Consider the following 25,024-nt stretch of genomic DNA (forward strand, 5'->3'; position numbering starts at 1 on the left):
GAGGTCTCGAAATCAAATTCGTGGAAAATTACTTCTTTCTCGTAAACTACGTCACTTCAGAGGGAGCCGTTTCTCACAATGTTTTATACTATCAACCTCTCCCCATTACTCGTTACCAAGTAAGGTTTTATGGCAATAATTATTTTGAGTAATTACCAATAGTGTACACTGCCTTTAATCAAAGGTTTTTTCGTTAAAAAAATTGTTTTTGTTTGTTTTATGCCCTCCAAAGTTATGGACGCTGTGACAGAAATGGAGGAGGAGATAGAGTCGGAGTACCAGATCTTAAAGAATTGTTGCAATCATCACAACTTGCCGCAATTCTATGGAGCGTATTACAAGGTCATGCCGGGTACCAAGCACAATCAGATTTGGCTGGTGATCGAGGTAGATATTGACTTTTCCACTAGTATAGACCGTATTGAATAACCCCTTTGCTGCTGTTTTAAATTCGCCAAGTTGTAGGTCAAACCGTATGCGCATCTAAACACATACATTAAAGAAACACTCAGCACGCAATGTTCCCGGTTTGATTTCTACGTCACAAGCACGTACACACACACACACACGCTCACAGACACCATCTTGTTGGGCATATTCAGTGACTCTCTGTGGTTTGAGGCGATGTATTGAGCTAAGTATCCGAAGTGGCGGCTACAGCTTCAACTACCACTGTTGCTAAGAGTGTTGCCAAGGGCGTACTGTATTTCAACGGATGATGATGCGGAGGTAGACGACGCTTTGTGCGGAAGTACATTACTTAATATGCAAGGGTTCGAAAGTTCTACTGATGGCAGATACACAGAATAAAGATCAAAACAGCAGAGTTGACATTGTAACTCTGAAAACAATCTCATTATTTTAGATTTGGCTCCTAGTAGAGTAGTGTTTTATATTAAAAGCCGAAATAGCCAACCACTATTGAAACACTCCATAGCCTACCAATATTGAAACACTCCTTTCACAGGATTCTAACTGCCTCCAAACCCACCGGGCTAGCTCGGTTGTCTAGTGGTAAGACATCTGCTCTTGCAATGCAAAGGTCGTGGGTTCGAATCCCACCGCAGTGATTTGCCTAGTGGATTTTTTTCAAAAACAAACTTTACTCTTATTCCCGGTGCAAAAATCTATTACTTCTTTCTTTGGTTGAAATTTTAAACAGCTTTGTGAGGCTGGTGCTGTGACTGATCTCATTCGTGGAATGCTTGAAGGACATGAGAAACCAGACGAGACTTTCATTGCTTATATACTGAGGGAAACATTACAGGTGAGTAATAAATACAGGACTTTTGAAACTTAAACTATCCCAATTGGAGGAACATTTGACCTGGATTGGGTTATTGGAACATGTCGGGGTATAAATGGTTGCCCCAAAAGCAGGGCGCAATGTTGGGGGTAGGGGATTCAATAAAACTGCAGGGCTAATATGTAGCTTAAAATGTTTACTGGGCAAACAGTTTTTTTTTATAAGGTCTAGCCTATCAAGGTTGTTAGTGCAGTTTGTATGGATTTCATAAAATTGCTTTTTTAATATTTTTGAGCTTCTGGTAGATGGAGTTTATAATATCAATATCAAGTAATTGTTGGCAAATAGAAACAGTCGGCTGTTAAGAAAAACATTCACTTGTGAATTTTCTTTTCCTTTGAATTTATACACATTTTTCACTTAAAGGCAGTGGACACTATTGGTAATTACTCAAAATAATTGTTAGCATAAAACCTTACTTGGTGACGAGTAATGGGGAGAGGTTGATGGTATTAAACATTGTGAGAAACGGCTCCCTCTGAAGTGACATAGTTTTCGAGAAAGAAGTAATTTTCCACGAATTTGATTTCGAGACCTCAGATTTAGAATTTGAGGTCTCAAAATCAACCATCTAAACGCACTCAACTTCATGTGACAAGGGTGTTTTTTCTTTCATTATTATCTCGCAACTTCAAAGACCAATTGAGCTAAAATTTTCACAGGTTTGTTATTTTATGCATATGTTGAGATACACCAAGTGAGAAGACTGGTCTTTGACAATTACCAAAGGTGTCCAGTGTCTTTAACAGCCTTTTGATTATTACGAGAATAAAGTTACCAAACATGGGATGACAGAAAAATCAAATGGCCCTTAGAGAGTTAAACTGTAATGGCCTTGTAGCACTGAGCCAACAATTTGTAAATCTAAAAAAAAAAAAAAAAAAAAAATGAAATAAAAATAATAGTGGCTCATGCATAACGCTCAAATCTGTCATGCAGTGATGCTTAGACGCTAGATCATAATTACCAAGGTCACATGTCCATTTAATTCATTCAGGTTGATTACCGTCTCGGCCCCTAGGGAGTATATTAACTGCGCTAAAGGACACAAGTGTACAAGAAGACAAGTAATAAATAGTGTCTCCTTATATAGCACCAGGTTTGTACGCTAATGGCGCTTCAACATGAGTGACCCCTGGTCACTGGGCCATTTTATTTCATTCCTTAAAGACACTGGACACTATTGGTAGTTAAGACAAACTGCAAGAAACATATTGCCTGGTTAAAATAAATTAAGAAACCACAACTTTCTTTGGTTCAGCAATTTTCTTTTTACGAGTCAAACAATAACACTAAATAGTGGATGTATGCCACTTTTCCTCGGATCAGCTAAATTGTTTTATTTTTTATATTCTCATTTGTGCCATTCAAACTTGAAAAAAACACTGTACAAAACCATTGGAATATTGTAACTTCCTATTTTTTGGTGAAGTTACATTTGCATGCCTATAGTGTCACGCCCGACAGTTACCCAAATCAGTTGGTTTTTATGATATAACATTTACTTTGAATACACAAAGACCAAGTACTGTATGTCTCTTCTTTTCAAATAATGTCAACGCTCTTAAATATGACAATAAGCCCTACATGTGGTAGATAGCCACAATTTTGTTTGGATTTGAGAATCTTGAGGGGTATTTCCTCTGAAATCTAATTACACGTGTCCGACTCCCTCTTATGTGATCCCTATCATTTTATCCTTTCATGGTCGCGTATCGGCGCCTCTTTCCCCGACGCTGATAGCCACCATTATCGGCCGTATTCGTGTCGGTAAATAAGCGACTAGACACCTGCTGTTATTTCTCTATCCCCCCCCCCCCCCGTCGCGACTGTATAGACGTTGCCATGGTGACGAGTGCCACTTCCCTCCGAAGGGAGTGAGTGTGTGTATGTTTTCAGGTAGTCTAGTAACTCCTTCGTTACATGTTAGTACACCAAATGATTATTACGTTAGTTGGGGATTATGTATTGGGGGACATTAGCAAAAACCCAGCATAAAGTGACTGATACATGAAAAGATTGTATTCGCGTTTTGAAAATTATTATTATTATTACTAATTATTTTTTATTATTAATGATATTATTTCTACTATTAACCACGATTAATTTTTGTGTGTCTCAGGCATAAAAACTGTTTTGGGCAATTGGTAAAATCAGCAAAAAATTAAAATGGCATTCTTGTTCTTCCTACTCTCCTGATTTCCTGGGTTTGTGTTTTGTTTTTGCATTTGGTAAAATCACAAAATATAAAATGACTGGTTTTAAAGACGTTGGACACCATTGGTAATTGTCAAAGACCAGTCTTCTCACTTGGTGTATCTCAACATATGCATAAAATAACAAACCTGTGACAATTTGAGCTCAATTGGTCGTCGAAGTTGCAAGATAATAATGAAAGAAAAAACACCATTGTCACACGAAGTTGTGTGCTTTCAGATGCTTGATTTCGGGACCTCAAATTCTAAATCTGAGGTCTCGAAATGGAATTCGTGGAAAATTACTTCTTTCTCAAAAACTACGTTTTGAGGGAGCCGTTTCTCACAGTGTTTTATACTATCAACCTCTCCCTATAACTTGTTACCAAGTAAGGCTAACAATTATTTTGAGTAATTACCAATACGAACATGTATAAAAAGAAATTCCAACATTTTAACATTTGAGAAAAATCGTGCCTGTTTTTTTACTGATTTGATGTGTGTATTTCATGTTCTCTCAACAGGCCCTCAGTCATCTGCATGGTCATCATGTCATGCACCGAGATGTCAAAGGTCATAATGTTCTCATGACCTCAGATGCACGTATTAAGCTGATTGACTTTGGTAAATATACCCTTGACACTGAATATTAACACTATAAGCACTGTATACTCAGTACTTTCCCAAGTCCTGTGAAAAAATATCACAGGCATGTTACTCAGGTGGGATTCGAACCCACGACCCTTGCAATTCTAGAGCAGTGTCTTACCAACTAGACTACCGAGGTTGCCCGGTAGCTAGAGGCAGTTCCAATCCTATGTTTTGGCGCGGGTACCGCAACTATATAGAGATGTTAAATGCCTGTGGTTTTTTTCACAGGACTCAGGAAAGTGCTGAGTATACATGTACAGTGGTTACACACATCGGTGTATGGGTAAAAAAAAAATATAATAATAATAATAATAATAATATTCTGTGTGAATTGTTACATTTTTTTTTACTTGCAGAGTGTGATGGCCAAGTTCCTTTGTTTATTTTGTGTTTATTGTGAAATAAATTTAAATGACAAGGATATCTTTGATGTGTTTGATAAATAAAACAAATATTAAATGCATTTTGTTAATGCATTGTCGCAGAATATAATCATTTCGTCAAATATGGCTATTCCAATTCACTTGACTTCGCCTCACGAAATTGAATAGTACAGATTTCACCTTGTACTTATATTATATATTAAGAATACACTGACATGAGTAAAAAACTCAGCTTTGAAATTAGTTTTTAAATACATTTTCGGATTGTGTGCCTTGTTTCTTTCAGGAGTATCCGCAGTATTAAAGGGAAGAAGTAAGAGGAACACATCGGTTGGTACCCCGTACTGGATGGCGCCCGAGGTGATCGCTTGTGGCCAGCAACTTGAATGCTACTACGGAATCAAGTAATAACCAAATTCTACAAAATACATTTCTTTCAAAGATTTCATTCTACTCAATTCATCAATTAATTTAAGAGTGTCATGGCCGATTGGTTTACAGCATCTTGTGTTCTTAAGCAAGTTGCTTTACAATAATTGCTTCCCTTCCCCAAGGGTACCCTGCGAGAGTAGAGGTTATTATTATTATTATTATTATTATTATTATTATTATTATTATTATTATTATTATTATTATTATTATTATTATTATTATTATTATTATTATTATTATTATTATTATTATTATTATTATTATTATTATTTATACCTTGATTATTATTTATATATTTATATTGTGATGTACACCATTATTTACACCATTTTCACATGAGGTAAGAGACTTTATTTCCTTCACTTTCATGAGTACTCACTCTTTCTACTGGAAAAATGAGTAGATCATACAAACTGAATGTGACCTTAGAGCTCCTCTTTAAACCATTGAGAAGTCCAGGTTTTTATTGTGCAGTAGAATTGCCCATATGGTGATGAACCATAATGTTATGCCAAAATGCGTTTGATTACTACCTGTACACAGACGCCGTGCAAGTGTGCATGCAGATCAACCCCTATATAGGCCATGTTAGCAGTAAAAGTGAGCGGTTCGAAAACGTCAACAGTGGTCCGTAACACCGCAATTATGACCCCCAAATCTCCACCTCTTTTGTGTACTGAGAGCAGTGTGCATTTTTCACCATGCTTCAACATTTAAGGAGCCTAGCTGTTGAGTGGTGTTTGACAAATACTTTTTTTTTCTGCTTGAGCTACTCTGAGAAATACTGTGTTTGCAAAAGAAGTTAATGGTCTGACGTTTTGACCCTAGCAGAGTCTTTCTCGAAGGCTAAAGACTAGGGTTGAAATATCCGCCCATTAACTCTGTTTACATTTATACCATAGGTCCTTCTGTTTGGTAAGCAGTTTGCAACAGCTTATAATATTGTTCATGTCATTTTCATTTTGTTTTTTTCCCTGACTGTTAGGAGTGACATTTGGTCCCTCGGCATCACTGCAATAGAATTGGCTGATGGTGAGCCACCGCTGAAAAATCTTCATCCAATGAGAGCTCTTATGAAAATACCAAGGTACGGCGATTTTATAACAAAAAAATTCTACAGAACATTCAGCTCATGGAAAAAGGTTTTCTATTTCAAGTAAAAACTCATTTATTTGACTTTAATTAAAGCAAACCAAACAACGCATAGATTTAAGATGAATTTAAACAAAACGTAACAAGAATTTATAAATATTTGCATATAAACATAGTTGCATAAAAGATATTTTCTGGGTTAATTTTCAGACTCTTATTTAACATTAGGGGACATTTCGAATTGCCAATAATTAAAAATGTTAATCCACTTTGCGATCCACATGTATGCTCCTGAAATTTTTTTTTTTTTTCTATTTTCATGCAAGAAAAGTCCAACATTATTGATAGTTAGTCACTTTACCACTGATATTAGTCACTGTATCACTGATGCAAATAGCATTTGAAGAAAATTTATCAAAGAAAATCTTTCAAATAGACGTTAAAAGAAAATCCTCAATGAAAAAAACAGTAAGGTACAATTGCAGCCTGTGAGTTACAATAGTTTTTTAATTCACAGCATGTTATTGCTTAGACACTAGTGTTTGTTTGGACAAAGGTTTTGTTTGTTAATTTCCATTTATGAACGAAGGATTGTTGACTTTCATTTTTCAGGAACAAGCCACCAACATTACAACACCCCTCTGAATGGTCACAAGAGTACAATGACTTTGTTGCAAGGTAAGACCATGTCCAAATTGGCGGCTACAGCTACGGCTCTGGCTACATTCCTACGTCATCATGTATTAAAGTATAGTACGACCTTAGCAACACCCTTAGCAACAGTTGTAGCCGAAGCTGTAGCCACTGATTCAGATTTGGCCTAAGCAAAAATATCAGTAAACTAGACACAAGACATCAGGGACCAATTTCATAGAGCTGCTTAAACAGTAAATACTGCTTAACCAGTTTTCGGCTGAGCAAAACATTGATGATGTCTTCATTTATGTCATCATGTCATCTTAGAGGTAAAACGATAAAGAAACATTGAAAATAGTTCAAATAAATAATAATAATAATAAGACTTGTAATGCGTACGTATCCACCCTACTGGGTGTTCAAGGCGCAGTAAAAACCAAAAACAAACAAAACAAAGAAAAACAGACACAACAAAATTAGTCCTTGAAAACCTGTGACATAAGATAAGTTTCCACGTTTGCAAGCGCAGCACACTTGATGGACCAATAAGCAACCTTCTTTTGACTTCCAGCCGAGGACGCCATACTCAAGTGACATCATTTGCATCTATACAGAACCCTTGCATGACATCACACTGAGGCTAAAGGAGGCAGATCATTGGATGATAGCTGATGCTTGTTCGTACAAATGTGCGCGTGACCTCAGCATACCGTTGCGTGATATGCAAAGGGTCTTTTTTTTTGCGCATCTTTCCAAATGATCTTTAAAGGCAGTGGACAATTTTGGTAATTACTCAAAATAATTATTAGCATAAAACCTTACTTGGTAACAAGTTATAGGGAGAGGTTGATAGTATAAAACACTGTGAGAAACGGCTCCCTCTGAAGTGATGTAGTTTTCGAGAAAGAAGCAATTTTCCACAAATTTGATTTCGAGATCTCAGGTTTAGAATTTGAGGTCTCGAAATCAAGCATCTGAAAGCACACAACTTCGTGTGACAAGGGTATTTTTCTTTCATTGTTATCTCGCAATTCGACGACCAATTGAGTTCAAATTTTCACAGGTTTGTTATTTTATGCATATGTTGAGATACACCAAGTGAGAAGACTAGTCTTAGTCAATTACCAATAGTGTCCAGAGTCTTTAAAGGCACTGGACACGTTGGGTAATTGTCAAAGACCAGTATTCTCTCTTGGTGTGTCCCAACATATGCATAAAAAAAAAAAAATTCTGTGGAAACTTGGGACTCAATTGGTCATTGAAGATGCAGGAGAATAATGAAAGAAAAAACACCCTTGTTGCACAAGTTTGTGTGCTTTTAGATGCCTAAAAAGGACATCAGGCCTGAAGTCTTTTAATATTTAAGTGAGAATTTACCTCTTTATTAAAAACTATGTTACTTTAGAGGGAGCCTTTTCTCGCAATGTTTTATACTATGAACAGCTCTCCATTGCTCGTTACCAAGTAAGTTTTTATTCTAACAGTTATTTCAAGTAATTACCAATAGTGTCCACTGCCTTTAATTGGTGGGTGTTTTCTTCTCCAGGTGTCTTGTCAAGGACAGCGAGCAACGAGCAGACACCGTGGAGCTTCTTGCCCATCGTTTTCTCGTCAAGGTGCCCACGGATGTCTCCATAGTTAGATCTCAACTCACCAGCCTCATTGGAATGTACACAGAGATAGACGGCCCTTCCCATGTAGCGGAAGTCACAACAAAGTAAATTAAAGGGTTTGGGTAGTTTTTGTACGACAAAACACAGACTTCCACAGATATACATTACACTTAAACGGTTTCACGATAATGATGGTAGAAAACTTCCCTTAAAATATTACTTGCTGAGGTGCTTTAGTTTTGAGAAATGAGTAAAAACAATTAAAAAATAAATATTTTAGCATGTACAGCGGAATCACGCAACTCTCCTGAACACATTGCTTTGTGATTTTCACTGGGCTTATTTAAATTTGGGTTCTCACTTATCAGTGTATCCATGGCATTGCCCTTGTGTATCTTCAAAATTTAGTTTAGTAGTATAAAACAGCTAGAAATCTGCGATCTTTACATAAATTCCTTCTGACTCCCCCAGTTTTCAAAACCAAGTCGTATGGTTCCCGCTCTTTCCAACATGCACCAGTTCAGCTACGGACTAGTTTCTTGGGAATTCATTTCAGAAAATTTAGCGGTTTGCCAACTCATTGATAATTATGCCATTATTAAAATTAATTATGCTAATTATGCCGTTGATTGTCTTAACCTGAACCTAATTCTCAAATCAATACCACAAGTTTGTTAAATGTATTTTGTTTTTTCCTTTTTCACAGGCATGGTAAACTAAACCCTGTCCGGACACGTGGCCTTCACAAATCGAGTCGGAAAACACCGGACATGGTGAACGACCTGGCTCAGCTGGAAAATCTTACGCAGGTAAAATATTTATACAGTACAAAATGCACGGTGCTTCAAAATTGATGATGGAACCCAGAGCCAATCTCTGATTCTGAGGAACGTGTACAGAAATCATTGTACACGAAAGAGAGAGATCTTGGAGAAGACCAAAGTTTTATATCTTTTAAGATTGTTTTCATCTTGTTTTTTCCTTTTTTTGATTTCAGGACTTTATTGTGCAGCATCTGTACAGTAGATTCATGAAGGGACAGATCTATACTTTCATTGGAGACATCTTGATCGCTGTGAATCCATATGCTCAGCTCGCCATTTATGATCAAAGTGTACGTATTAAATATGTTATTAAATATGTTATTGTCTTTAAATGCTGATTATTATTGTCATCAATCCGGTGATCAAAAATCCTGCTCTAGTAATTTGTTGTCAAATTTATTTAACAATTATCCAGTCAGTTACCCTCGTGGTTATACTTGTTAAAGTCACCTGGAAATAGAATTTTTTTTCTTTCAAATATAAGAGTATATGCTTACGAACAATAAAACAATTTTTTTTAGTAATTGTTTGTCACGATTTATATGTTTAAAAAATATATAAAGTTATTTGGGGGGCTGACTCCGCCTACCCCTTTTGTGACGTCAATCGAGGCAGACTTTGCCTGCAATGCGTATAGTAAACACACGTGCAAAGTACATGTACGTCCAAGTCGTGAGTTGGTACATTTCAAAAAGTGTTTTTCTGCATTCAGCAGCAATACACCTGGTCGGCATTGCCGAAAAAAACCCATTTTTTGTTTGTTTTTTGAAACGTACAAACTCACGACTTGGTCCGTACATGTACTTTGCAATTGTGTTTACTCTACGCATTACAGGCAAAGTCTGCCTCGATCGACGTCACGAACAGCGCCCTCTCGGGTCGGGGTTTACTCTTAAATTTGTAAATAACATAAGAACTGATTTTTTAAAACCTTAGTTAACTGTTTATTCACATTCCACTCATCAAAACACATATATTAGTGACAAAAGCTTTATTTTGAAAAAAATACCACTTCCAGGTGACGTTAAAGTATTGTTGAAATGTAAAACATTTTAATGATCCCAACACCTAAAAGCCTTTCTAACCAATTTCAACTTCAGGAAATACTAGATGTGGGTCTTTCTCTCTATAAACCTAGATTTTCCTCTTTGATGCAAGGCTCATTTCATTGTGCCAAGGGCATTTCTATTGCAAATGTCTGAGGTCTGTTCGGACATTTTGAAGGGGCACCAAGGCCAAAATAAGGGGCAGCAGTGCCTTAGATGAGGAGCTATTGAGATTAAGGCCCGGTGGCTTCCAGGCCTGGGTCCTAGAAATGTAAATAACTGTTTTGAGTTTATAGGATTTGAGGCATTGCATGGTGAGGTATGAATATATTATATTTGGTTTGCGGTGTATCTACTTGCCAGGTAGAGTTTGTTCTTAGAGAACTGTTTTGCTTTATTCTACTACTGCGGAGTAGATTGTTCGGGTGGCGGGACACTTCTCAGTTCTAAAAAGAACTGTCCTGCTTGTTAACTATAACCCGGGCGGATGGTATAGGCTGGGACTACTCCTTTAGCTGGGACTACTACTTTAGCTTATAGGATCAAGATCAACGTTTCGACTAGCTTGCTCTAGTCATCGTCAGGAGTTTGCTTTTTGAGTTACTCATCGTTTTGAGTTTGCTTTTTTTTTCTTGATTAGTTTTCTGAGCTGTACCGGCATGCATCCAAGCAAGCCAACCCTCCTCATATCTTTGGCATGGCTGATAGTACCTACCAAGCTCTTCTGTTTCACAACCATAATCAGGTAAGATGTACACACAAACAAGTGTAGGTCATCATCACGCTGTACCGTGCACATTCACGTACTGCTTAAACGCCTGCGTGTTGCTCAGTGAACACATGTTATTTATTTGTTTCCATTGTTTGGCATTCTGGACTGCTTGCATTTGGTGTGAGTGACTGGATACTGCAAAAAAAAAAACCTCTGTTTTATTGCAATATTATTGCTTAAAAAAAACCTCTGTTTCAAGGCAATATTAAAAAAAGCAACAATCATTTGGTTGATTTTGATGGCCTTTCATAATGATATTTTTGTATCAAAGTTCAAGAAAGACTCTGCCAGGGTCAAAACATCAGGACATTAACTATTTTTTGAAATGCTCAATTTTGAATTTGTCGTTTATTGACAGTGTTTGATTGTGAGTGGAGAGAGTGGGGCTGGTAAGACCGAGAGTGCCAATTTACTGGTTCAACAGCTGACGAAACTTGGGAAGGTATGAACCATTATCAATTTGTATAATGTCTAGCATCAAGTAGTAGCCATCCTCTGTTTGTTCTCAAATCTGGCCAAGCTGGTGTCCCATTTCAGGATGTCTATCTTCTCCTCTTATTAATTGTAGGATTGGAGCTGCCTCTAGCTACCGGGCAATCTCGGTGGTCTAGTTGGTAAGACACTGCTCTAGAATTGCAAAGGTCTAGTGTTTGAATCCCACCCGAGTAATATGCCTGTGATTTTTTTCACAGAGCTCAGGAGTACACAATACTAACACGAATCGGTGTATATAGGGTAAACCAAAGTTAATGATCTAAATTTTGAAGCCAAAAATAAAACTATTTTCTGACGGGGGTGTTTCTCAAACAGTATTTCTGTCACAAATATTGAAATTGGAATTCACCCAAGCTCTGAGTGTACCTGAGTGTACATTTGGCTTTGTTAAGTGTTTTGACCTCTAACTGTATAGAGATTGTAAGAGCGATTCTCTAACCTTTGACCTCTTCTTGACCTGACAGGCAATCAACAGGTCACTAGAGCAGCGTGTCTTACAGGTCAACCCGTTACTGGAGGCATTCGGCAATGCTCAGACCGTCATCAACAACAACTCCAGTCGCTTCGGCAAGTTCCTGGAGTTGAAATACACGGCTAAAGGACACGTCATGGGAGCAGAGATCTCGCAATACTTGCTGGAGAAGTCAAGGGTTATTCAGCAAGCAAAGTAAGTCAAATTGGGTCCCTCATGAGGTCCTATTTGATGCGATCCAGCAAATTGAGTCCTTTGTTGACCTAGGTCATTTAACAAAAGTTTATACATTTGAAAGGATCCTAACCTATACTTTAATACTGTTAAAATCCCATGTTTATACTACCTTCAAAAGTTGTGAAAGTAGAAATACCATGATATAATAATAATAATAATAATAATAATAATAAGACTTGTAATGCGCACATATCCACCCTGCTGGGTGTTCAAGGCGCAGAGAGAGAATGAAATAGGAACAGCAAATTTTCTTTCAAAGCTAATATTAACCCATTTTGATGTTATTTATCAGGAGGGAAGTTGCCAATGTAAAATAAGATATATTTTAACATTTTACCCCTGTTGGCCTGTTTTGGCTTGTTTCTCCATAATAATATTTCCAACAAATGACTCATTTAGCTTGATCGCATCACATAATAAATAATTGAACAATGCTTTCCCACAAGGTATTTTGAGGATTGAGGTCACTTGGGCCCGATTTCATGGCTCTGCTTATTGTAAGCAAAAAACCAACGCTTACCAAAGCAGGGAATTTCGCACATATGTCAAGAGTATTTCACAAATAGGCAGGGAACTTTTGTCATGCATGCGCGTACTCCATGTTATTAGGCATTCTTCCCTTACAAAGCTAGTGCATAAGGTTTGCGCTTCCCCTGTAAGCGAAGAGTGGTGATCGAAAGCACTAAATTTGGCGGTAAGCACAGCCATATACAGTGTATTTGGGCCCAGCAGGCAAAACGAACTAGGGAGTAAGGGTATTTAATGTATGCAATGATGCCATTTCATTTTTTGGTTGATTTATTTTAGAGGAGAGCGGAACTTCCACATCTTCTATTACATCCTGGCTGGTTTAGCTGAAAGTAACAAGAGCATCACTTACCATCTACAACTGGACAAGAGATATCGGTAAGATATGCTCTCTCGTTTACTTGCATGTGTTAACAAACAACATTTTGAGAGAGAGGTTGCCACAATGAAAACGTTGTAAAAACATAATTCTGTTAGCTGGTCTTTAATTCTTTCTAAACGTCATATCTGAAACAGAAAGTTGCATCCCTCTGTTGCGCTTCCCAGGTTGTATCGTAAACATGGGTGTGATCCCTGGCTACACGGCAGCTACCGGTTGTATGGCTTTTTGACTGGCACCAAACAAAGATTGACAAAATAGGGAGACGGCCAACATAGGGCTAGATAGCTCAGTTGGTAGAGTGCGAACATGTTAATTCGAAGTTCACAGGTTCAAGTCACACTCTAGTCAATTTTGTCCAACCCAAAATGTTTTTAAAAATATATTTGTCTGTACTGTTTGAATCAAATTTGTTTTTAATATAATATTTTGAATTATGAGACAGATTTATGTTGTACCTTTTGAGGGTTTACAAGATGATGCGGCACAATCTGCAGCAACTGCCAGAAATGCCTTCCCTTAAGTATAAGTGTATCTAGCTTCACAACACACAGGTCCTAGGGCTTTATGTCCCATCTGATCGGTGAAGCAATAATGGTTAAGTGTCTTGCTTAAGGACACAAGTGTCATGACTGGGACTCGAACCCACGCTCTTCTGATCAGAAACACCGGAGGTTGAGTCCAGTTTATTTGACTACTCAGCCACAACACGTCAAATGAAATTACATGTTGTTTTCTTTATGATTGCAGGTATCTCCATTTAGGGGACCCTACGGCTACTGGTTCAGAAGCACTTCCTGAGCTCAGACGTAGATTTGATGACATCAATAACTGTCTACAGACCATTGGATTCACTGATGTGGTAAGATCATTGCTACCTTACCCCTTGCACTGCCATCACACATGGAGCTACTGCTGCCATGCTAGCCATTGTGCTCAATAAACTTGTCCTTCTTTTGTCTAAGGGCCAAGTTTCATGTCTGCTTAGGGAAACCACAGGTTGGGTCATACTTCTTGCGCGAATGCGAATGCGAAGCGAATTTGACGTGAATTTGACGTCACAACCCTCCTTTCGCACCGATATTTGCAAGTGAGTTGAACAGAGTTTAACTGCTGCGAATTATTCGTTGCGAATTTGTGACGTCAACATTCGTATCGCATTCGCATTCGCAGGAAGTATGAACCGGGCTTAACGCTGCACTTCAATCAGATTTATTCTGATATTTGTCCATACTGCTTTGGCACAAATTACAATTAACTCAAGTCGGTAAGTTTATTTGTTCATGAATATGGTATAATTTGGATAAATGAATAGATCATTCCATTTAAGCACACACGCGCAAATACAGCACTTGTGTGTTTGGAATGGTCTACTCAGAAAAAACTATTAATGTCTTAAAAAGTGAACATAAATGCCAAGTGATGTTTGCTTTTCTGTTTTTTTAGGAGATTGGATCGGTGTACAGCATCTTGGCTGGTATCGTCCATCTTGGAGAGGTAACCTTTGAGGAGGCAGAGCAATCCCACAGTGTCGACAAGAGTGTCATCACAAACACCACTGAAGTACTTAAGAGTAAGACTAAGACCAAGTATTTATCTTGTTGAGCCCCGATGTAGTTATGGCATCGATAAGGGATTGGGAAGTCTAAGCAGTGTCTTACTAATTTATGTCTCCAGACCTGTAAGCTAATTGAAAATTTACAAAGCAGGTTAAAGACAGTGGACACTATTGGTAAATACTCAAAATAATTATTAGCATAAAACCTTACTTGGTAACGAGTAATGGGGAGAGGTTGAGGTATAAAACATTGTGAGAACCGGCTCCCTCTGAAGTGGAGTGGTTTTTCGAGAAACAAGTAATTTTCCACGAATTTGATTTTGAGGCCTCAGATTTAGAATCTGAACGCACACAACTTCGTGTGACAAGGGTGTTTTTTCTTTCATTATTATCTCGCAACTTCGAAGACCGATTGAGCTCAAATTTTTACAAGTTTGTTATTTTATGCATATGTTGAGATACAGCAAGTGAGAAGACTGGTCTTTGACAATAACCAATAGTGTCCAGTGTCTTTAAACAAATACTAAGCAGATTTGTACTTATTTATGTCTTCAGGTAGTGAGCTTCTAGGCATTGAGCAGGATGACCTATCTGAAGCCATCACATCAAGCAGTGTAGTAGCCTGCGGTGAGACCATCGTCAGGCAAAACACCAAGTACCAAGCAGAGGACATCAGGGACGCTTTGTCCAAAGCTCTCTATGGCAGACTCTTCAACTGGATTGTCAATAAGATCAACACGCTGCTCAAACCTACGGAACAAGCAGGGTGAGTCATACCCAGAGGTCATACCCAGAGGTCGTACCTTGAGGTTTTACCCATAGGTTGTATTGTAAGGTAACACCAAGGGGCCATACCAAGGGGCCATACCCAGAGGTCACACCCAGAGGTCACACCCAGAGGTCACACCCAGAGGTCACACCCAGAGGTCACACCCAGAGGTCACACCCAGAATTCATACCTAGAGGTAACACCCAGGGGTCAAACCCAGGGATCATACTAAGGGGTCATACTCAGAGATCAAACCATGAGGTCATACCAAGGGGTCTTACATAGAAGGTCATACCTAGGGGTCATACCTTGACCTACAGGGTGAGGCCACACAACTAAAAGTTTGATAGACAAATAAAAATCACAAAACTGAGGTCAATTTCAACATGGGAAAAGTTTAAATTGAATTTAAACTAACTAAATCATGACGTTTAACCCCACTTTCCCTCCACTACCATTCACAGTTTTTAACCTATCTACATTTTAATTTTTAACTTAGTTAATAGATCAGTTGATTTACCATCAAAACTTAACTACTAATATTTGTCAGTCGTTAAAAAACCCTACAATATTATGTTAACTGCACACGGTAGATTCATTCACAAATAACATGTTCCTCGTACTGATTAATAAGCAAAGTTTTCCATGAGTTATTTTCAAACTATTATGTAGAAAAATAAATGACTATTTTCCATCCAGCTTAAAAGCTTTTTGAGAATGGGCCCAGTGGTTGCCTGGAAACCACTAATTTGATTGACTGTTGAGTAGGATTGTTTTGATCGAGAGAACAAATGCACGCACTTATCAAAATGACATTTGAATACTAAACAGAAAACCCATTTTCTTAAAGAAGCTATCTTTTTAAGGCTATCCGAATTGATGTCCTTGGCTAGATATGGCTATGTCATTGCAGCCAACAGCCTTAGCCGTAGCCAAAGACATTGGATTCAGACTTTCTTATTACATCCAATTATTGTGAGACAAAAGTGCTATCAGATTATGAACCATTTTGAATGTGCATGAAGGAACTACTGATGCATTTGTCTATAAGAACATATTAAAGAGAGTCTTGTCCATACAGTTTAGTTGTGAAGTTTTGAAAATATTTTCTCTCTAACTTTGTTATCTAATAAACCATTCGCCTTATTCGTGAGTTTGCTGCCATCCTAGGTCCTAACCCTCCAAGGATGCAGAGTGTTTTTGGCACATGCATCAAAGTAGTAAGACTGTTTTCTGCGTGCAGGGGAATCCTCATTTTCATTAGGAGACTTTCTGGGACGATAGGTGGCAGCAGACTTACCGGGTAAAGCCGTTGTTCTCAGAATTATGCGCCTGTTCAGAACTACATTAACAATGGAAATTTACCTGGTAAGTCTGCTGCCACCTAGCGGTTGAAAGTCTCCCATCGTTAAAGCTTTTTTGATGAATTCAAAACAGTTATAAACCGCAAGATTTTGATACTTTGGGGGTTGAACAAACATTTTACAGTTTAACGTGCAGGCGCTCAACCAACAGAGCTTTATAGTGGTCTCCCTACCATGTCAATATCTTTGTTCGGAGGCACCAAAGCATACAAAAAAGCAAGAACGGAGTCTAGCTGTTAGTTGTGTAGCCAAACAATTAAAAAAAAATAAACTTCCAAAATGGCGAGCATGACAGACACAGTTTGTTAGAAACATGGCATCCATTTGAATCCACCGCGAATAAGGCGAATCGTATTTCCACCTAACAATTCATGAACTAACCAATGGTGGCATGGCATGTTGGGGTTTCATCTCCTTCTAACCCCCTTCTCACCCAGGGAGGACGGTCAAAGGTCGATCTCCATCCTCGACATCTTCGGTTTTGAGAACTTCTCCGTCAACTCCTTTGAGCAGCTCTGTATTAACATCGCCAATGAGCAGATTCAGTTCTATTTCAACCAGCATATATTTGCTATGGAACAGGTGATGAGTTTGTAGCACTGTGAAAAGTCAAAGTTTTTTTAAAGAAACACAGACTAATGAAAGAATAAAACAGCAGTTTGGGTTCTTTGCTTTTGATAAGGAAAATTTGTTGGTGCAAGTGGTGCTGAGATGATTGATTATTATCTCCCTTGCACCAAGTGGTTGCAAAGCGATGTCTAAAAGTGCAAGTTGAGAATACAGACTAAGTCAGTGTCCTGTCCACCTGGTCTTTGGCCAGTGTCCTTCTGGCCACCAGGGCCCTATATTTCATGGCTCTGCTTACTGCCAAAGTCTGCGCTTACGATCACCATTCTCCACTTACTATGCAATCGCCCAATTTCTGCACTAGCTTTGTAAGTGAAGAATGCCTAGTAAAGTGGAATATGCAGGAGCACAAGCAAAACTTCCCTGCTAACCTGTGAAATATGCTTGATGTAAGCGTGGAATTCCCTGCTTCTGTAAGCGCCAATTATTTGCTTACGGTAAGCAGAGCCATGAAATTGGGCCCTGGTCTGTGGCCAGTTGCCCATCTGTGGAGGGCAATGATGAGTGACCACTAGGAGGGGCAAGAAGGCACCCGCAGGGGAAATTACTTACAAGGCGTCAACGATTATTCATAAGTAAAATCACATTTGAATTTTCCCTTAAACAAATCCTAACCCTTTTGCCATTTTGGCTTGAAACCTTTTTCACATGTTCCTTGATCTATTGTAATTTTCTCACTAAATAAACCATTAACTTTTTAAGTATTTACCAAAGATATACCCTCCCTTTAACACATTGAAGTTGATTAAATAATTAACTTGTTTGTTTCTTGCATTGTGATATCATTTTTATAATCGGGGAGGGAATAGTTTAGTTTGCCCTGCAATTATTCTGCATGGAATTCTTGTCTCACACTTTGGCAATTATTGTCAATGTAGCTGTCATGGCTGTTGCAAACTGCTTACGAACCAAAATAAAGAAAAAAATATTTAATGGTCTGACATTTGGACCCTAGCAGAGTCTTTCTCGAAGGCTGAAAGACTCTGGTAGCGTCAAAGCATCAGGCCATTAACTATTATTGTCAAACAAACCTGAAAAATCCAAATCAGCATGCACATTTGTCTTACATGTACATGATCTTTGATACAGCATGAAGTTGTTTATGAAAATTTTTTTCTGTTGTGTGATATTTTTCAAAAAAATGATGTTGTGACTCAAAAACTCTGTAACAGAAGTCCCTCGATCCATTAAAGCTAGTGTAGTAGTCCTGGGAGACTTTCTACCTTCCGCCCAGGTAGTAGTTATTAGGCAGGACAGTTCCTTTCAGAACTGAAGAAGTCTCCCTAATTCTGAAAATCTACTCCGCGGTAGTAGAATATAAGCAAGACAAGTTCTCAAAAGAACATAATCTACCTGGCAATGAGGTACACACACATCGTGTTACCGCAAACCAAATAATAATAAGACCTTATGCATTGACGTCATCCAGCACCATCTTAGAGACGCACGGATTTGTACGTGCGGCGCACAGTATTGGCCAGTGAACAACCTCCTTTTGACCTCTAGGTTAGGGCGCCCTTCTGAAATGACGCCCTGTGCATAAGGTCTATTGATACCTCACCATGCAATGCCTCAAGTCCCATATGGTTAATAACTTTTGTCCCATAACTTTTCTCAGGAGGAATACATTACTGAAGGTATTGATGCTGCGGTGATCAGTTACCAAGACAACCAGCCGTTGCTGGATCTCTTTCTGCAAAGACCTCTTGGAATGCTCCATCTACTCGATGAAGAAAGCTGGTTCCCACAGGCTACCGACCAAACACTTGTTGGTGAGTAACTGTCTCTGTGCTTAAAGTGGTGTTTGAAGCTTTGCATGCTGTGGACAAGAATAAGATAAGAATTATCTAAGTAGTAAACTGACGGGTACCACCATATGTAAAATATCCTCCAAAAGAGATTTTATACATGTATCTTTCAAGGTTGCAATTTATATTTAATTCTTGTCTTGTCTCTGTGCTGTTCTGTTCAACAACAAAATATTTTTTTTATAGGGATTGAACAAGAAAAATATTGAATCCAGTGGGATTTGAACCTGTGACCATTTATGAGTCAGGGCTCTACCAACTGGGTCATAGCTCTGATGTTGGGGTTGGGTCGGGGTTGAACAAAGACAAATTTACAAGAGCAGAATTTGAACCAACGACCTCCGGATTAACGTACCAGCGCTCTCTCAACTGAGCTATCTAGCCCCAAGTTTGGGGTCTCCCTATTTTGTCAATTTTTGTTTGGTGCCAGTCACAAGCCATACAACTGGTAACTGCCATTTGGCCAGGATTCCACCCAAGTTTACGATACAACCTGGAAAGTGGCAGCAGAGTCAGTCAGTCAGTTGAGCGAGAGGATGTCTTCAGCCGACGCCTTCTTGGGAAACTCTGATGGTCGTCTTCCACGCATCCCGGTCCAGCATCAGCGTCCTTAGCTCGGATGTTTCCTGTTGTGTAGCGTCCTTCTTCAGCTGGTCTACGAATGAGGGATCAGAGGTCTACGAATGAGGCAGCAGAGGGATCACCTTAAGAGGATGAAACTTTCCAAGATGATAAAAAAAATAATTAAAATATAGAAGCAACTGAGCTATCTAGCCCTATTTTTGCGATCTCTCTACATGTATTTTGTTAATAACTTTGTTTGGGAGTGCCATTTAGAATCCTTTATTTATAAATATCTAATAAAATAAATCATATGTTTTCTTGCTTTGTGTGAACAGAGAAATTCAATCAGAATATCAACGGAGCTTACTACTGTCGTTCCCCTCATGCCGGGGGATTAGATTTCGGGATACAACACTATGCTGGCAAGGTGAGGGAAGCTATAAGTGTTATTAACAATATTAATGGATTAGCTAATCCCTTATAAGGATTGGCAAATCACAACTATATCTACATGCCCCAACTTTTTGCAAAAATAAACCATGGCAAAAAATTTATCTTAAAGTTTGTTTTGTTTTTGTGGTCGATGTTTCTACAATCAGGTGATGTATTGCGCAGACGGTTTTCTGGCTAAGAATAGAGACACTCTGGTCATGGATATCATCTACCTCCTTCGCTCCTCCAAGATGCCACTAACGAGGCTCCTCTTTGAGCAACATCTCAACAAGACGGGTATGACCTTCTTTATTGTTTCAGTTCTTAAAAATATGTGAAGTTGTTGCCGACACCTTGTAAACATGAGATATGAGTGACATCTTGAAGTGTTGTATTGTGGGTGATTGTCCGATGTTGTAAGTAGGGCTGTTTCATATCATGGGGCAGAAACAGAAAAGGCGCGGTCACCCCAACAGTGTTTGCTTCTAGGAATGAATAATGCAGATCTGTTGAAACTGAAGGTACAAGTTGTTTTTTAATATGGAAAGTCAGTAGATTGGTCAAATATGCTGGACCTTGTCAGGTAATCTGAACCTTTAGAAATCGATACACGAGCAGCATGATCTAGTATTGAATTCATGTCTCAATTGGTAGCCAGAGCAAGTCCAACAATCTAACTTTTGGGGGTTAAACTCGATTCAACCCAATTGGGTTGAACCATGAGTTAAACCAACTTTAGCACTCTGTCTGAAAGACTAGTTAAATCATTGATTTTGCAGGTAATTTGGCAAGTACGATGGGTCCCGTACAACGCAAGGCTCTCCATATGAAAGAGAAACAGCTCTGTCGTGCTAAGACATATGCACAAATATTCAAGGAGGTAAGTTGAAAGCCAGAAAATGAACGGGGAATTTTTTATTGAAATGTTTGTTGACAACTTTTTTTTGGGGGGGGGGGGGGGGAGGATAATGAAGTCCACGAATAGAATTTACAAATCAATTTGATGACTCATAATCATAGATAGTAATTTCTGTTTTGGATATTCCAGTCATACATTGATAAAAATATTTTGCCCTCAACCTCAATGTTTTGAAAAACTAGCTACACTTCTGCTGTTGACTCCGCCGTGCGTCATATTGACAATACTTCGTTGTCATTTGACATCATCTGTTATACCTCCATGTTGTAACAAAGTGTCTATGCAAAACGGACCTCCCGCATAAGACCTGATGATGTGAAGTTGCTTTTCACAAATCTTTTTGAAAAGCACTTGACAAAGTTACTCAAACAATTTTTTTTTTTTTTTACAATTAAAAGCTGTAATCTCATGTGAACTTGCATATCAGCAAAGATCACTTGTTGCCATTTTCAGATAAGGGGAAGATTTCCGAGCTGTTTTTATTGACATCTAATACATTTTGAAATAATAACTGTTTTCTTTGTAGGATTTTACATTCGCAGGCCACGGCACTGAGGTAGGACAAATGTATACCAACACAACGCTTAAAAAATTTGTTTGACTTTAACCCCAAAAACGTTTTTTTCTTGCAAACATTTCTCTTGCATGAGTTGTGGAATATTCTTGTTTCGGGGCAGCTGCTGATGCCTTAAATATGTTTGCCTTCATACATGACATTGTTCTGGGTGATGAGTCTTTCTCAATCTTGTGTCTAGCTTAATTTTCTGCTAAACTTGTTGATCTCTTTGCATTCTGTTCTGCTTTTGTAGCATAAGGACGATTCTACACCCAAGGTAAAAGATGCCATGCTGTATTCCTATAACTCTAGCACGGTATGCACTTATGCACTGTCCAGCCTGAAATTGCCATGTTTGAATTGATGGCTATGGCTACAGCTGTGGCTATAGAAGAGGCTACGGCTGTGGCAAGAAAATCCACAGGCAAATCACTTGGGTAGGATTCGAACCTTCGACCTTTGCAACGCTATAGCAGATGTCTTGCGTTGCGGTAGCCGCTGCTAACACATAAGATTTTTAGCCATCGAGATAGCTCCGTGGTCTAGTGGTAAGTCATCTGCTCTAGCAATGCAAAGGTCGCAGGTTTGAATCCAAAGTGAGTGATTTGCTTGTGGTAAAACAAATTGTTTAAACATTGTAATTTCATTCAAAAGCCTAAGCTGTAGTAAAAGTCGTTCAACTTGGACATGGCAGTTTCTTTCTGGCTAGGGGGGAAAGTTTGGGGGCTGTTTTTGTACTTTACAAATTACGTTTTTCGGTTATTTATCGCTATCTGTTAAACGTGCTTAAATTTCAGTTTGAAAGCAAGATGGGTTTTTTCCATTAATTTTGTGGTTACGTACTACATTAATTTTTAAAATTGCTATGCAGCTTTTAAATAATATATTTTGCTTTATAACGTTTCCATATAAGCAAAATAGCGTTAATGGACGACTGGTTCTCATCATTAGAGCAACTCAAAATTATGTTTTGTTCTTCAATGTTAATTTTTTTTATTTTGTGAATCATTTCTCTTGCTTTCTTTGTTTCAAACCTTCACTAATTGCACATTTATTTGAACCATTGTTATGTTTTGCGAAAATATTACCCCATACTAACTTTGAAAAAAAAATAAAAAATAAAAAATCATTATTTTGTTCAGAAAGATCAGTCTTTTATTAATAAGTTACCATACCTATAATTATGGTCACATTTTACAAAAATCCAAAAGTAAACAAAAATTAATCTGTTTTCTGAGAACATGGAAAAAAGGAACATAAATAACTGTACTTTTTGGACGATTGGAGATCTTGATTCTCCGCAATCCATAATGTGACCAAATATTAAGATAATTTGTTTTTACTCAATTTCCAATTTAGGCTACGAGCGGGAGTATGGCAAAGAACAGGCAGACTGTGGCATCCTATTTTAGGGTATGTATTACCATAGTTACTAGTTTTGTATACATTTTTTTTTCATATACTAGTTTTGTATACAATTTGAAAAGTATTTAACTTCAAAACTGAATTTGAGCAGATATGTGATATTCTTTTAATAGTCTGATATTCAAAGTTTGTTTTGCCCTTATAAACTATTATTCTAAGTTGTCTGTTAAAGACACTGGACACCTTTGGTAATTGTCAAAGACCAGTCTTTTCACTTGGTGTATCTCAAAATGTGCATAAAATAACAAACGTGTGAAAATTTGAGCTCAATTGTTCGTTGAAGTTGCGAGAGAATAATTGAAGAAAAAACAGATGCTTGATTTCAAGACCTCAAATTCTAAATCTGAGGTCTCGAAATCAAATTCGTGGAAAATTTGTTCTAGAAAACTACGTCACTTCAGAGGGAGCTGTTTCTCACAATGTTTTATACTATCAACCTCTCCCCATTACTCATTACCAAGTGAGGTTTCATGCTGATAATTATTTGGAGTAATTACCAATAGTGTCCACTGCCTTAAAGCCAGTGCCATGTGTACATGTAGGTTAGCCCTTGTACTCAAGAAAATGTCACCACTTTTTTCCAACGACCAAACATGCGTGATTTGAGGAAAATACATTTTTTTGTAACTTGAATCTAAGCGAAGCAGGAAGGCTGTTTAATCTGGTGCCGTTTGGTAATTTGAGAAGACTGAGGCCATTTTGAATTAGCGGCTACGGCTGTGGCTCCTGCTCTCATCTCGCTGATGATGTGGATGGGTCTAACATTCTACTGAAAGTACTGTGACAGTTTTTTGCTGTCTTCTCAGCAACTACACACCGTATTCAGCTAAAACTTTTACATGTAGATGTGAATTTGATTGTATCTTTCTTAAAAACGTTGCCTATAAATCAGAAATGCGTTGAGAAAACATAATCGCTAACCCTAACTTTAATCGCTGTTACAGTATTCCCTTCGAGAGCTCTTGTTCAAGATGATCTCCAGCCAGCCCCACTTTGTCCGATGTATCAAACCCAACAACGACAGGGTACCAGGCCAGTTTGACGAGGAGAAGGTACTAACGCAGCTTAATTACACCGGTGTCCTTGAGACTACTCGCATTAGGAGGCAGGGTTACTCGCATCGAATCCCCTTCCAGGAGTTTGCCAAGAGGTTTGTTTAAAAAATAAAATCAGTTAAAATACTACCAGGTTAATTTTGTTATAATTTGGCGTTACCCTTAAAGAGATGTACTGCATACTCAGTACTTTCCCGAGTTCTGTGAAAAAATGTCACTGGCAAATCACTCGTGAACGGGAATCAAACCCACACTCTGATGACTCGACCATCAGAACTTGGGTTTTGATTTATAACTTGAATTTCTTCAAATCTATTAATCCTTGTTGCAGTACCCGCTGCTAACACATGTAGTTCAAATTCCCTCTAGACACAGGGCTAGCTCGTGGTCTAGCAGTAAGACATCTGCTCTAGCAATGCAAAGGTAATGGGTTCGAATCCCACCCATTTGCCTGTGGATTATTTTTTAATAATAATATTTAAAAAAACATAATGCAATCTTTTTGTATTCAAAGTACTTTATTTGCACTCCATGATTTTGTCTCCAGGTACAAGCAGGTAGCCTTCCCGATGACCAATGAGGTGGAGTTGACCTCAAGTACATGTGAGGGCATACTCAAATCATGTGACCTCACTGACTGGTTGCTAGGCAACACTAAGGTAAGACCAATTAGGGATCAATAAGTAATAAGTAAAATACAAAATTTGAATCTTGTCTGGTACAATGACTTGTTTAGTAACAAGTTACCGCTTAAATTTGAATTCCTCAGACTATAGAGATGGTTGCTACATCAAATTCGGTGCATGCTTTCGTAGACATGTAGTCAAGGAAATACCCGTAAACAAATTTTGACTCAATTGGTCATTGAAATTGCAAGAGTATAATG

General features: G+C 38.2%; 1 protein-coding gene across 7 annotated transcripts in view; it reads left to right on the plus strand.

Annotated features, from left to right (window-relative positions):
- The window catches only part of LOC117291436 (myosin-IIIb-like), a 64,736-nt gene that overhangs the window by 15,331 nt on the left and 24,381 nt on the right, over window positions 1–25,024 (plus strand). For 3 of the 7 annotated variants that reach the window (XM_033773113.1, XM_033773120.1, XM_033773119.1), the window contains exons 4-29: window positions 233–387; window positions 1,163–1,267; window positions 4,026–4,125; window positions 4,822–4,939; window positions 5,953–6,054; window positions 6,672–6,737; window positions 8,242–8,412; window positions 9,015–9,117; window positions 9,306–9,422; window positions 10,819–10,923; window positions 11,309–11,392; window positions 11,910–12,112; window positions 12,962–13,060; window positions 13,812–13,923; window positions 14,508–14,634; window positions 15,175–15,385; window positions 17,190–17,334; window positions 18,998–19,151; window positions 20,087–20,178; window positions 20,351–20,480; window positions 20,963–21,063; window positions 21,629–21,658; window positions 21,912–21,974; window positions 23,018–23,071; window positions 24,028–24,233; window positions 24,686–24,797. In XM_033773113.1, coding sequence (XP_033629004.1) covers window positions 233–387; window positions 1,163–1,267; window positions 4,026–4,125; window positions 4,822–4,939; window positions 5,953–6,054; window positions 6,672–6,737; window positions 8,242–8,412; window positions 9,015–9,117; window positions 9,306–9,422; window positions 10,819–10,923; window positions 11,309–11,392; window positions 11,910–12,112; window positions 12,962–13,060; window positions 13,812–13,923; window positions 14,508–14,634; window positions 15,175–15,385; window positions 17,190–17,334; window positions 18,998–19,151; window positions 20,087–20,178; window positions 20,351–20,480; window positions 20,963–21,063; window positions 21,629–21,658; window positions 21,912–21,974; window positions 23,018–23,071; window positions 24,028–24,233; window positions 24,686–24,797 — 3,065 coding nt within the window. The remainder of the gene's footprint in view (window positions 1–232; window positions 388–1,162; window positions 1,268–4,025; window positions 4,126–4,821; window positions 4,940–5,952; window positions 6,055–6,671; window positions 6,738–8,241; window positions 8,413–9,014; window positions 9,118–9,305; window positions 9,423–10,818; window positions 10,924–11,308; window positions 11,393–11,909; window positions 12,113–12,961; window positions 13,061–13,811; window positions 13,924–14,507; window positions 14,635–15,174; window positions 15,386–17,189; window positions 17,335–18,997; window positions 19,152–20,086; window positions 20,179–20,350; window positions 20,481–20,962; window positions 21,064–21,628; window positions 21,659–21,911; window positions 21,975–23,017; window positions 23,072–24,027; window positions 24,234–24,685; window positions 24,798–25,024) is intronic. The other 4 variants (XM_033773116.1, XM_033773117.1, XM_033773115.1 and 1 more) reach the window with 4 other exon arrangements.

This window comes from Asterias rubens, chromosome 6, assembly GCF_902459465.1.
Source record: "Asterias rubens chromosome 6, eAstRub1.3, whole genome shotgun sequence".
NCBI classification, from domain to species: Eukaryota; Metazoa; Echinodermata; class Asteroidea; order Forcipulatida; family Asteriidae; genus Asterias; species Asterias rubens.